At 40.9% G+C, this 14,220-nt stretch overlaps 2 protein-coding genes across 18 annotated transcripts in view; one reads left to right on the forward strand and one right to left on the reverse strand.

Annotated features, from left to right (window-relative positions):
• Positions 1–1,461: 1,461 nt before the first annotated feature.
• The window catches only part of LOC309704605 (uncharacterized protein), a gene marked incomplete at its 3' end in the record, with an annotated part of 144,331 nt that continues 131,572 nt past the window's right edge, over positions 1,462–14,220 (forward strand). For 7 of the 17 annotated variants that reach the window (XM_082529872.1, XM_082529867.1, XM_082529871.1 and 4 more), the window contains exons 1-3: positions 1,462–1,620; positions 1,768–1,832; positions 2,777–2,823. In XM_082529872.1, the coding sequence (XP_082385998.1) occupies positions 1,568–1,620; positions 1,768–1,832; positions 2,777–2,823 (165 nt within the window). In that variant the 5' untranslated portion in view covers positions 1,462–1,567. Of the gene's footprint in view, positions 1,632–1,767; positions 1,845–2,776; positions 2,824–12,442; positions 12,563–13,476; positions 13,558–14,220 lie in introns of those variants that run through there. The other 10 variants (XR_014276301.1, XR_014276302.1, XR_014276303.1 and 7 more) reach the window with 8 other exon arrangements.
• grin2ca (glutamate receptor, ionotropic, N-methyl D-aspartate 2Ca) overlaps positions 4,778–14,220 on the reverse strand; it is a 77,772-nt gene continuing 68,329 nt past the window's right edge. Inside the window, exons 10-14 of the mRNA XM_082529840.1 lie at positions 13,462–13,691; positions 10,364–10,524; positions 10,059–10,246; positions 8,071–8,303; positions 4,778–7,273 (exon numbers count right to left, since the gene is read on the reverse strand). Coding sequence (XP_082385966.1) covers positions 5,651–7,273; positions 8,071–8,303; positions 10,059–10,246; positions 10,364–10,524; positions 13,462–13,691 — 2,435 coding nt within the window. The 3' untranslated portion in view covers positions 4,778–5,650. The remainder of the gene's footprint in view (positions 7,274–8,070; positions 8,304–10,058; positions 10,247–10,363; positions 10,525–13,461; positions 13,692–14,220) is intronic.

The following is a 14,220-nucleotide window of genomic DNA, read 5'->3' on the forward strand; positions in this document are numbered from 1 at the left end:
TGTGTTTGCCAGCAAATCAAACTTCTTTTTTGGAGTATTTTCCTGCAGATTTGGAAAATTTTGTTTTAATGCCCCACACAGTGCGGCAGCTCTCCCCGCAGACAGACAGTGCCCTGGCCCATCCAACTTTATTTCAAATTCTTGTGAAAAGTTGGAAAGATTTGCAGTAACTGATGCACAGTATATCTCTGATATGTCCATTTGATGGATGATACATCCTGAAAAACATAGGACTCTTGGCTGTGAACACTCAGTGTAAACATCGCTTCAATTAAAGCTGAAATAAGCTGATACAGGATATATGTGATGCTGTCAGCTGGTGCGAAATAAGGTGATTTTTCAAACTAATGCTTTTTCAAAGCGAAGCATAAGCAGAAAAATGAAATTTAATACACAGCTGATGTCCAGTTCCTCCATCAAAAGGAAATAGAGACATTCCAGAAACATTTATTTGTGCATTTTGCTCTGTGTCACATGTAGTAAAACTCAGATTTGCATTACTCAGTGTTTGATTTTGACTAACACTTTTTAAACCAATAATTCACATATGTGTGTCTGACAAATCAGAAACTACATTTAGAACAATTTCTTTTTTCAATATAAGAGGTCCGACCCCCCCTTTCCCTTTGTGTTCACTTCACTCCATTGGTAATATTCCCATGGATGAATATATTTGTGTCTAACTGGCTTTCTATGAACAGATGACTGGACTCATTATTCATTAAAATAATTTTATGCTTTTATATTATACCAGCTGTATAATATACCTCAGTAACAATCTCATTTTATTGGGTGCTCTGCTTTTATAGATCTGTTTTCAACAAGTTGTGACATAAAAGGAGAAAGAAGAAAAAATATCAAGAATATGCTTAAACCTTATAGTCAAATAAAATTGTTACAAGACATAGGAGAAAGCAGTAAAACAATTTTTTGTGTTCTCTGTATCTCTTGTATGCTTGTTACTACAAAATGAATAAAAGCAAAACAAGAAGAAAATTATAAAATACTTTATTGTTCAGACTTATAGAGCAAAGGTTAATTTAGCTACTTGATTCCACTTATAAATTAATACTTTTTTAATTTTTAAATTGACTATGCTGTTCACAGACAACACTGTGTTCTGTAGCAAGAGTAGGGAGCAGGTGGAGGGGAGCCTGGATAGGTGGAGGTATGCACTGGAGAGAAGAGGAATGAAAGTCAGTCGAAGTGAGACAGAATACGTGTGTGAATGAGAGGAAGACAGGTGGAAAGGTGAACATGCAAGGAGGGCAAGTGGTGAAGGTGGATGAGTTTAAATACCTGTGGTCAACCATCCACAAACACGCCAGCGCACAAGGGAGGTGAAGAAGAGCATGCAGACGGGGTGGAGTGGGTGGAGATGAGAGTCAGGGTGATTTGTGACAGAAGCAAAGCAGCGAGAGTGAAAGGGAAGGTTTATTAGATGGTAGTGAGACCTGTGATGGTGCATGGTTTAAACTGAAAAAAGCCAGGAGGCTGAGCTGGAGGTGTTGAGTGAGAAATAAGTGGAGCAGAGAGGCAGCTCGGGATACACAGGTGTGGTTTGGACATGCGCAGAGGAGGGAGAGTGGACATGATGGGCGTGACAGAGTATAGGATAGGGTGAGATGGAGGTAGAATGGGTTTATTCACTGCCATATATTCAAGCCCGATTCTATTAACTATTAAATATTTTATTTATTTATTTTTTACTAATAATATATTAAATAATTTTGGATTTTTAACGTAGTTTTCACTGTTTTCTATCAGTAGGAGCAGCGCCCTCTGCTGGTGTCTCCAGACTTGGACCGCGGTTTCTCCTCCTGTTTGCTTCGGTACGTTCGTCTGTGTTAAACTCTTATAAATCCTTTAAATATGAGATTATTTCTGCTGTTAAACGTTGTGTTGTTTGTAATTTTCACGTGACAGTAGTCCTCCAGCGGTCAGTGTAACTCTGTCGGGCACAGGTGATCTCGGCTAGCGTAATTGATTAGCTCTAAGAGCCGAGCTTGCTAGCTAACAGTCAAGCTAAATGATTTCTTCCAATAAATAAATAAATAATAGGGTGGCCAACGTTTTGTGCTTGTTGACTTGTAAAAGCCTATATGACATTTGAATTTCGCCATTCATTAACCACACGGAGAAGGCATCGTTTAAATATGTTAAAAATGTTTTTATAAACAAACAGTATTATTAAAGTTCTTCATGATTGGGCCAAGTGTCCTCTTTTTTGGAAGTCAAAATATGCTCACCCTATAAATAATAAAGAAAGAAGTTCATCCAATAGAAATTTGCTGGGGTTGTATCTGTCACTGAAATAAGGAAAGACTGGTCCATAAATACATACAGTAATAATGTATTTGCACTACTTTAATTTCAGCTCAGTGTGAGAGTCTTTACTGCCTGTTCTTAGTTTAAAGAGCTTCTAATTTCTCCGCTTTCAAGTCACATATGAAGTCAAATAATATTAATGAAGTTCAGAACATGTTAACATAAACAAGATGCCAGCTTCCTGTTTTTGTTTTGTTTGTTTGTTTCATTTTACCTTTTTGCTTTTGTTCTAATACTGCCGTTTTACCTGTTTACAGTATTTTTATTGGATTACTGTTTCTTATACATGATGCCTGCTGCTAATGCATAGTAAGTTCTGAGCTTGAGGACGGAGAAGTGTTATGGACCAGATCTCATGTATTTATTTTCAACCCGGCATTTTTTTTATTTCTTTTCTCATCATTTTTATTTTCTTTATTTGCAATTCTTTTACTTCCTGTCTGTGCAGGGTGGAAGAGAAGACTGACAGCTGACACCCAGATGAACATCAGCCAGGTCAGGCCGGCTATCATGTTTACTGTAAATGTCCATTTGTGTCTTAGTTCCATACTTCTCAGAGTTGTTATTTAATGAAAACAAATGCCTCATAGACACAAACACACAGATCAAATCTTAACCTCCTAAGACCCGAACTCTTCCACGACTTGTATTTTTAATTTCTCTTTGATATTTGGGCTGATTGGGACCTGATGAATGTAAAAACAAAGAATTACTAAAAAAAATTTTGCCTAATTTTTGTTTCTGAGAAAAATGAGAACCACTTATGAGGATATTTGATTAAAATTTCGATAGAACAGTAGCAGCATAATGTCCTCGTAAGTGGATATCAGGCCCTTGTAGAGCAAAATTGAGTATTTTGGTCTAAATAACCCAAAATGTGATGTCCACATATGTGGACGCCAGGTCCTAGGAGGTTAAATAAAGACACATTCTGACTTCTTTAGCAGAATCACATGGAGAATGTGTAGCATTGAACATGGGACACAGTTTGCCTGTCTTCTGTGTTATTTTGCTTCTGGATAAGCCGGTGATGGTTACATGCTGTAATTTGGCTTTAGGCATGTAACTATCAGAAATATTCATTGCTGCTTTGAGTATGGGAACCTTCGGCACGATAAATGTTTACTGCCTCTGCTAACAGGTGAGTTTCTGCCGGGACTCTGTTTAATTGCTGTTCTGAAGTGCGCCTGCTGACGCTGCTGGCTGTTTTCGTTGCTCTCTGCAGATCTGCTCCTGGCTGATTGTTCTGGTATCTGTTGGCTGAAGCTTTGAGCGTTCATACTGCTGTGTGCGGTGTTTGTTTTAACTCTTTGTAAACTTTATTCTGCTGGCTGAGCTGCAGTCATTTCCCTTTGTTTTTTGCTTGGCACATGCAGTTGGTGCTTTGTGAACAACATGGAGTGTGAACACAGGTTATTTGAGCCATCAGTCGGGTTATTTTTTGTTGTGTCAGTTCGCAGGAAAAGCTACCAGGCCAAATTTCATGACAGTTTGTGGAGATGTGCAGCTTATGATTAAATATTGGTGAATTAACCCATTAAATGTTAGCATAGACATAGATCTGTCCTAATCAACCAATGGATTATTTGGATTGACATCTCCGCAGACAAATTCCTACTCTCGTTTTTTAAAAATGTGGTAATATTTACCATCTCAGCTCAAACGCCTGATTTCCCTCTTACTTACAGTGCTTCTGATTTTTATACTGCCTTTGCTTTTCATTTTATTTCGAGTGCGGCCTTTCTCTGCGGCTGCAGGGGCAGCTCTCTGTGTTTAGAGATTGGCAGCCAGATACAACAGCAGCACAATGACTGAGCTGTTTGCACACGACTGTTGTGTGAATGAGTGTTGATCTTATGGTTTGTTACCCAGACGGATGCTGTGAGCTGTGTGAAGGGATATTCTGTTGTTTGCAACTTTCTCATTTTACATCTTTTTACATGTTACTGTAGCTGAAACCAAAACGCCATGGTTTTTGAGCCTGCAGTTAATATTTAAACACATCTAAGATCAAGTCAGGACAGGTATGGACGTGAAGTTAACTCTGCTTTGGGCAGTTGTCAGGGCTGTACCTCTTGTACAGCAATATTTTTTGTAGGGATTTTATCATTTGAACAATAATAACAACAATGTTGACTGATATGTGAATGTGAATCAGTTGTTTTATCTACTAAAACATTGACTGAACATTAGAAAATATGAGATTCGGCTTACAGAAAGATATTTCTTAAGCTCTGCAACTCTTTGAACCCTCTGTTGCTCCTTTGGGAATTCAGACTTTTCAGTGACAACATAAAAATACAGATTTTGTTGTTGTAAATGGATAAACATCCCTCTCTTTTCTTTTCCCAGGTGAAATAATTTGCTTGTCTTTCTGTATTAGTTACCATATGTACTGATCTTCAGGGTCATTTAGGAAAAACCGCTTGTTTGATTTGACCAAGTCTTGTTTAAATGTCTGTAGATTATAAGTGATCTGTGGAATAGCAGACCCTAGGCTACTTCACTGAAAAATGGTTCCACTATACTGTATTTATTCTTTCTGTATGATTTGATGGACTGTGTGCATAATGCAACTCAAGTTTAAATGAGAGAACCACTTTCTTTATATGTCCTTTGAATATGAGAGGACACAGATGAAGAGGACAGAGGATGATCCCAAAAGACCCTTGATGGCCTTGTTCTTTATTAAAGGGTAGTGTGACAATGGAAATACATGATACTTTATATGGTTTTCCCTTTTTAAAATCTCAGTCAAATTACATTAATGACCAGTGGAGCAGAAAGTCTCAGAACAACGGTGCGCCCAAGGTCATGGACTAAGAAATTTACGGAAGACATGTCAGTGGTTTGATCACAAAATTATATCGATAATTTATCACTCAATCGAAATGGTGGGAAACTGAAGTGAATTTGTAGGAAATGAGAGCAGAAAATCACAAGTTGTAATCAGATCGAGAGGCTACAGTATATTGTCTCCCAGTATTCGTTCACATAGCAACACAGCATTTAAAAATCGTTTAAATAACAATCAACGGGTTAAATTCTTATGTATTAAATACTTTTCAACATTGCCTTTTTTAAAATTTGTATTTCAGTTTGGCTTATAAAGTCCCAGCAGTAACTTGTTTTTGAGTGTCTTCTCCTTTTACATATCACTGCCCAAGATATTATTGCACTGATAATTGAGAGTCAATGCTCTCAAATACACTGTTGGTGTAGAGTTTTATTTTTGCTTTAACCAGAGGCTGAGGGGAGAACCTCCAGGCATTCCTTGGGGCTCAGTCACAGAGCCTAATGGAGGACTGTTAAGGATGGTGGTTCAGACCTCAGACTCCAGGCTTGAAACCCTACCCCAGGGCTTTGGCACATAGGGACTGTTGACTCTTCGCGCAACCAACACCTGCCTCCGGTCTCTAGGCCCAGAGCCTGGGTCTTCCCTGTTTCCTGTGCCATCGTAGGCCCCAAACATATTGTTGTGGTAAACCATCTGCCTGTCACTCATACGAGGCAGCATTGCTGCATTGTCTGGGCAGTGGCTTGTACAGGGAAACAAGTGGCACATGTCCTTGGAACTGTTGTAGAACTGGGACGGTCCCTGAGCCAGTGGCCCCACGTACACGGGTAAGTCTGTGTACGAGTTCAGGTAGGTGGAATAGTGTCTGTGCACCACTGTGGAGGAAGAACGGCGCAGGGCGGCTGCGTTCTGCAGAATGGCTTCCCTGTAAGAGGGCAGCCGGGTGGACTCGGAGTACTTGAGCTTTTGCTTGTAGGGATAGGAGCCCATGTGGGCTGGGTCCAAGTAGGCTGGCTCAGCAGCCAAAGGGTAGCAGGACAGGTTGTGCCCCAGACTGCCATATAGCTTGTGGGGTTTGGGGTTAGCCACTACCACCCGTGGAAACAGGTCAGGCATGTCTCCTCTGGTCGGGGGAGATGTGGATGTCGAAGGCTTTGTTTCATCTACCTGATGGATCCTGTCATTGCCCCATGTGGCTTTGAGGAATGAGGCGCGGCGGTTCAGCTTGTCCTTTCCGAGGAGTGGTATGTCGTCCATGTCGGGTTCCAGGTAGGACTTCATGCAGGAGTTGCAGCTGGTGCTGCCACTAGGGTAGTGTCCTGCGGTGCAAGGCATGGCAGCTGCATTGGAGGCGTGGTTACTTAGGAGGTGATTTGCTCTCAGCTCGGCGAGGCAGGTTTGAGGTCCATCGTAATCACCTCTTACTCTCGGGTCTGCAGCATCAAACACATAGCTATGGGACCTCCTCCTGCGACTCACACAGTCAGGGGGGTAGCTGAACTTCCTCCTCAGGGGTGCTCTGTGTTCCATGTAGATATCTGGCATCTGGAAGTCCCTGTAAGTGGCAAAAGGAGAGATGGGATGACGGGCTTGGTTCTCCACATACAGCCTGCTGCTGGGATGGGGGTTTGACGGTCCGGCAGGAGAAGGATCCCTTATGGCGATGTGAGGGCTGCTGAGACTGGAGATGGGCAGAGTCCTCTCTAAGATGTGCTGACTGCTGCGGGCGGGCAGCGTGTACCGGAGTGGGGTTGGCCGAGTTACCACCCGGGGCTTATCCAGGAGGGTTTGGGATGAAGAATCCCCATAATGAATGGGAAAGGTGGGTGTAATGGCCCTCTGAGGGTACGGAGAATGGTTGTCTGTGATGCTTGAGATGTAGGGCAGGCGTCCGTGAGTCATGTCTGTGGTGGTAACTCTGGGTGGCAGGGCAGCTCGCACATTGTCGGCCCCCCGCCTGCTCCAGTTCTCTATTGTTTTGGTGGCATTATCCAAAGAGTTCTCCACTCTTGCAGAGGACACCATGTCCTTGGCTGTTTTAAGCATCTTTAGCATATTGGCTTGTGTATAGTTAGAAGTGACGTCTGGACTCTGTATGCTCCCGTTGTGGTCAGCGGACTCTACCCCATTGAAGCAGCTGTAGATGCCCTGCGGAGAGGTGGAAAGTTAATATTAATATGTGTAAACTTCATTAGATACCAGAATGACCGGCAATTTCATCAACTGAGTGGGATAAAAAAAAAAGAGAGATTTTATTGACATGCTGACCTAGTAAAGTGGAAAAAAATGACAGAAAGCTGTAACTGCAGAAGGAGAGTCGTTATTGTTTTGATGGTTTATGTGCGTGTTGCTGTGATTGAAATGTTGTTTGGACAGATTCATCTCAGGAATATAAATGAGCGATTTGCTGATCGTGCACTTACCATATTAGTTTTTCCACTTTTATCCCATCAGCTATATTTTACATCCACATTGCATATCTCTTTGGAATACTTAATCTCATTTTTGACTACACTAGACACACAGATGAAGTTTATTTTTTTTAAATGGGGCAATTTAGATTCAGTTTCACCAGCAGCACGACTGCCACTTTATTCCAGTATCCCTGAAGTCCCTTCGTTGCTTTAAGCTCACTGTATTTTACAGTCTTTCTTTTGCTACCCTTGAACTATTGTGGTTGTGTTACTCACCTACTGGATTTCCGATGTCTTTTAATGCTCTACTTTGAAGGAGACCTCACAAAGGATACAGCATTTTTTTACAATTGTGAATTTTTGTGCCGTTAGTTTGCGTAAACATGAGCACTGAATCTGTTTGGGTGAATTTTCCTTGTTGGGAACTTATTATTATTATTATAGATAGTTTTTTAGATTTTACTGACAGCACATGAATGCACTTAAAGCTACGTGGCTGATGAAAGTAACATAAACCACTTGGGTACTTACTCTGCTGATAGCTAGGAGGAAGTCCAAGCGCTCTGATTTGTGGACTGAATGTCGTAGTTTCCAGTAGAGGAGATGTTCCCAAGCAAAGACCAGCAGGCTCAGGCCCATGGCAACAAGCAGCATGTAGAAGACCCCCGCCATATTGTCAATGTCCAGCTTACTGCTCATGACTTCTTTCTTTTCATTACGGCAGATGCCAGTGAGCCAGACGGTCTGCAGCTTTTGTGTGTCACCTGTGAGCGAGGAGCACAGAATACAGGCTTAAGCTCTATTTGCATAACACTAGCAGTATTTTGAGGGAGTAATAGAACACCCTCCAATCTCCTTTGAACATCATTCACATGGGATAATGAAATTCTTTCAGATAATCAGTACCCCAGATAAAACGGAGTAAAGTTGTTGTTTTTGCAAATTGAAAAATCCTGGGCAGACAGCGGTTGTTTGTCTAAAACAAGGGGTCTCAAACTGCAGCCCCACAGACCAGGTGGGAGCATGGGTGACATTTACCTGGCTGCAAGAAGGAAATGCACCTCTGTGAATTTAATTCATGCAAAGTTCATATTGAACTAAGCAGAAAACAAGACCAAGGTAGCATTTCTTTTCAATTTCAGGATCACCTTTATTATAGTCATTTAGGTTTGTGCAGATGCAGACAACATATCCGTCTTGCTATGTTATGCGATTTCTCCACATGTTACTGACAACTGCGACTTGGACTTGTCTTGGTGCACGCATGCATGCACACACAAGTCCTTGCACGTATTTCTGCTTCCTTTGGAATAAATGTGCATGTGTGGAATGGCTGCACTGGTGCATCTCAAAATGAGAGAAAACGCAAGGATGGTTTCATTTTTAAATTAGAGCTTAACAGCCTCTACTACATACTACGTATGTATGCAGAGGTCATGGCGGACACTAGAGGAGAACCAGGTGAGATTTTTCCCAAACACTGGAGGACTCAGAACGACCTTAAATAATTAAGTAATTAATTAATTACAAAAAAGATCCAGGCAACTGATCAAATGATAACTTTCAACTTATTCTCACTAATTACAGTGTCTAAATCATGCTTTTTTTGTGCTGTATAAATGACTCTCTCCAACTGCTGCAGCTGCAGTGTCTCTCGTAATGTTGGATAGGGGAAGTGCTCTCTGGTGTGTGTATTTCTCTGTCACCGGGAGCTGTAGTGCTCTGCTTGTTTTGTTCGATCAGTACAGTATGCATTACAGAGGGTGGAAAGTGCTACCTTAACAAGTGAACTTTAACCCCCAGCCCCTGTATGTCCTGCACCGATGCCATTGGTTATTTGTGATTTCTCAGGGGGACGATACGATGATCCACTGATGGAGACCATCGCCCAGCCTTATGGCTATTATTGCAAAGAAAGCTTTCACATCGCTGGCTCTAGCAAACATGTTAGCAGCGATATCAGTAAAAATAAAGCTACAAATCAAAAGAAACATAAACCACCATCCGGATCATCTGAAAACATTTTTTGGCAACACCAACAGTGTTGGCTCAGTCATTTGTTTGCTTCCTAAACTGCCTCCACAAAAACTGTGAGATCTTTATGTTTACGACAGCTGTTGTCTTCCTCTTCTTCCCTCTAGAATAAAAATCTTCCTGCCTAAATCGTGTGCCTTTGCTGCTGATCTGAGCAGTGATAAGTCTGACAGTGTGCTTTATTATCCAAATGTTTACCTACTGCATATTCTGCCAAAGGTTATGGGGATTTTGTCCGAGGCTTTGCAATAATTTGCCTAAGGACCTAATGAATCACATTTGATCTTATCTCATGAAAGTTTCTTTATTGCTTTTATGATCTTTCATTCTCTCATTCAGATACATTTTACTGTAATAATATTGTGTGGCCCTTTTATTACAACAGTATAGGTTTTGCTTTCAATCATTAGAATTTTTTCTTATTCAGCTTTATGGGGATACTGCAAATACAAATATTAAAGCAATCTATTAAATGAAGAATTTACCATCAGCCAGGAACTGGAGCAGGGCCAGGTCGATGGGTCGTTTCCAGCGTGAATCCTTCTGGAGTGCAATGCCATAACCAGTGGTAGCAAACACTTTGCCACTGCCAATTGTCACCAGCTTACAGCCTTCATCTTTGCCAGCCATGTAATTCAACACAGCAGCGTCATAGATAAAAGCATCCAGTTTCCTAGCAGGGTAAAGAAAAGGATTTTTACTCAAATGGACATCGTGTAATTGTCTGGCTCTTCTTTCAGTCACACGTCTGCTGTGAGGAGACTTTTTACGATTCCTGGCAGACACTTACCCTGTTTTGAGGCTGTTAAGGGCATCCTCCACTCCCTTCTGGTTGTATTTGACCATGTGGGCATGCATCTCGGGATAGTTACTCCTTATGTTGCGCTCTGTGCTGCCATTTGGGACGGTACCAAAGCGGAATGGAGGATACTGCTCCTGCGGCTTTTGAAACTGGAAGTAGAATAACAATTTTTAATGACAAAAATAATGCCGTTGATCGAATAAGTGTCTCAGGAGAGACGATGGCATATAGACATAGATTATTCAATCACTCTGATGTTTTATGAGGAAGCACTTCTCCTCATGTGAAAGAGAAATAAGAACAAGAAGGCTCAAGGAAAAACTGAAATGTGATGATTACAATTTCCATTAAAAAAAACTTGATCTTTGGATCCAATATTGTCTGTTTTCAGACAAAATAATTCACAGCATGCCGAAGGTTTTTTTGTTTGTTTGTTTTGTTTTGTTTTTTCATTGAAGGAAGTCTTTCTAAATTGAATACAACTAAACAATACAACTAAGCCCCACAATGCTGGTTGGTGGCTCCCGTATTGTGGTGTTTAGCTTCTAGATGTGGCTCTTGTAGGCTGTTCTGTTGGAGCTGATTGTGTCTGATTACAAGCTGAACATGCGGTTACTTTGTATAAAATTTCTGCATGTCAGAAAGACAGAGTGCTCGTGAACAGACTGACATTAAACACAAGTCGTCAGAGCAACCGAAGTGGCAGAGTACAGGTTACAGTGTTGGCATTATGAGGAACACCAGTGCAGTCTCCGCCCGTAACGTATCCCGTCTTCATATTTAGAAATGAAATATCAATATTGTGATAAAATGCACAGAGATTGATATGTAAACAAATTATATTTGTTTGTACAGTTATGCATTTCATCACCTCGTTGCTCAAAAAAAGTTATTAATTTAACCAGTCCCGTTATCTGTTTTTTAATTTTCTCTAGGATTCATAATAATATAATCATTGTGATTTGTTTTTTCAAATTCTACTATGACTGTCTAATTATATTACAGTGAAAATCTGATAATGTGACAGATAATATGAGAAAACAGAGAAATGACATTTGCTGCAGTCTGCATGGCAGAAGCTAACACTTCTGGAGGAAATCACATCAGCTGCAGCACAGGCTGCTGACATCAGCCCAGGATCAGCGTTATTAATGGTCAGTCGGGGCCCTGTAGTACGAAGCAAGTACAACATACCCAGGATATCATTTCACCTCACTTACTCCAACACTGGCAATCAGGGTAAGCAGTCACACAAAGGTGGTTATCAACTCAATAAATCAACCCAGGGCTTTCAATCATGTTCTCATGAAATAGATGTCATTGGCATCATCTGACCACAAATAAGACTTCCCAAAGGAACATGAAACTATATTATCTTAAAAATAAGAGGCTACACTGACTATACAGACTGAAACCAACACAGCTGCTACAGAAAAACCGCCTGTATGAGTGACTGAAAGTCAGTGTGCAGTAGTGTAGTATCGCCTATCTGAAGCCAAGATGAAAAGGGCTGAACTATTAATGCTAGTATTAACGCTCTGTCATTAAGGCACCAATTAATTATTTTATTTTATTAAATTTTAGATGTGCGGAAGATTTTTAGTTTTCATTTTTTTCATCTGCAGAATGATCAACAAAATCCACCCAAGGATGTCAAACATACGACCCAGGGGCCAGAATCTGCCCAGCAACAGAAAAGCATTTTGGCCCACTAGAGGTTTTTTCACTAATAAAGACTTCCCACATGGTCATTCTTGGTACACTGAAGTAATTAAGTAATAGAAAAACATTTAAATGACTGAAAATTTCCCATCTGCTATAAAAACGTTTGGATCTACAGTAAAAAAAAACAAAAAAAAAACAGTGCTAGGCTGTGAGCTAACCGATGTTTTTCTGTAATTTTACACATTCACTTGTCTCAAGAACTGATTGGTCAGTAAGTGCTGATCTGATACCTGTTGATCTTTACAATTCAAGCCATCAGACATGAACTTCTGAACATCTGGCACATTATCCAAAAGTCAAAAGTGAACAAATAAACGACACAGTATTCCTGATGTTTATCAGGAGTATCTGACCAACCTCCCTGAATCCACCTGGATGAAGATTTTGCAGAAAGCCATCAGAATAATGAATATTTTTCACAATCAACTCTGAAGAAAAAGCATGGCATGAACTGTGGTTATGGAGAATTATTACACCCCTACTTTAAAGGTTAGTGCCAAAAGAAGTTCGGGGTAGCGACGTGTTACCAACTTCCGACTTGCAAAAAGTTGTTGTGTAAGTGAAGTGCCTTTTCTGGACAAACGAGGTAATCATCTCCCTTAACACTGCAGTGCCTTGAAAGTAGCTGAGCTTGTCTCTATCACTCTCCTCTGATACAAGGTCACGTTCTGTGGTGTCTTCTTGTACCTCATTTACATTTACTTAACCTAAGGGGTTCGGCACAGCTGGACCAACAGCAGTTGAGCGCTCACTTCCCACCATGCTGCCAGGCAGAATTCCCTTTAATAATCTATGGGCTCACTGTCAGACTGATTCTGTTTCCTTCGCTGCATGGCAGAGTTAATGTATGATGAAACTGGAATTGTAAATGACTTTGCTAGACTCGTAATGAGCGGCAGACTGCTTGGTCTTTTCCTCAAATGCCTCTTTAATCCCTTCAGTTGCCTGCAAGCAAAAAGTCTGCAAATCATTTTTTGTGCTGATGGTTTAACATGGATTTCCTCGTCAATATTCCTATAAAACACATCCCCGGGCCAGACAAATATGCATAAGATAATACCAGAAAAATATAATCGCCGTCTACCCAGAAAATCCACTTGTGTATTATGTTTCACAGGCTTTCCGTTGACATCACCTTCCAAAGAGTCTGGCTGTGTAATTCAATTTCCCCACTTACTGTGTGAACCCTTTAGTGTTTTGCAGGGAAAGTGGAAAGTCACAGCTATGACATTGGCATTTCTGGATGTTTACACTTCATAGCTCTGCCACATGTTGTTTGCACTCCTAAAATAGAGCACTTTCCTAAGCTGTACATTAAACACAGCAACACGCTCAGGACGGTCAATGACAGAGGTCTGTACCTTTTTGTCACTCAGTCCGGACACTGTGTCGATGTACTGCTCCTGGATCATGAAGGCTGCCAGGTTGGCTGTGTAGGAAGCCAGGAAGATGACGGCAAAGAAAGCCCAGACCAGGACCATGATCTTGCTAGTGGTGCCCTTTGGATTCTCAACAGGGACAGAGTTATTGAAGACAATTCCCCACAGCAGCCACACAGACTTCCCGATGGTAAAGGTGGGACCTCCGGGATCTAGAAAGGATGAAGTAAAGAGGGGGCATTTAGTACCGGCCAAGACGATGACCCAAGTATCTGTGAAATCTAACACGTTTAAAATATTTATTTGTTAATTAATATCTTGACGTGTTTTTTGGTAACATATTAGTGATAGAGAAAACTTTAGGGATGAACAAACATAGTTATACTTATTGTTCAGACTTTCACTTCTGATGATAATTGAGTTTTTCCCCTAATGGCTCAATCACAGTAAACTAGAAATAGGAAGGCAACATCCTTGAAAATTGGTAGTTGCCTAGTAGTTTGGTGATTGCACAGGTTGGCTGGTGGGAGGCAACCAGTCTCCAAACAGTTACTGTACAATTTAGATCGACTGCAGTCACTCTGAGATGGACTGGTGAAGATGTGTGTGTGGATTATGTCAGTCAGTTTGCGCCATCTGTGATGTGACTCTTTGCAATTTGAGAACACACCGGCTGCAACTGGTATTTGATTAGATAAGTATATACAAAAGAACGTTGTCCAAGTTTGCCTATGTCAGCTT

Source organism: Aulonocara stuartgranti (genome assembly GCF_965226115.1).
Source record: "Aulonocara stuartgranti genome assembly, chromosome: 4".
NCBI classification, from domain to species: Eukaryota; Metazoa; Chordata; class Actinopteri; order Cichliformes; family Cichlidae; genus Aulonocara; species Aulonocara stuartgranti.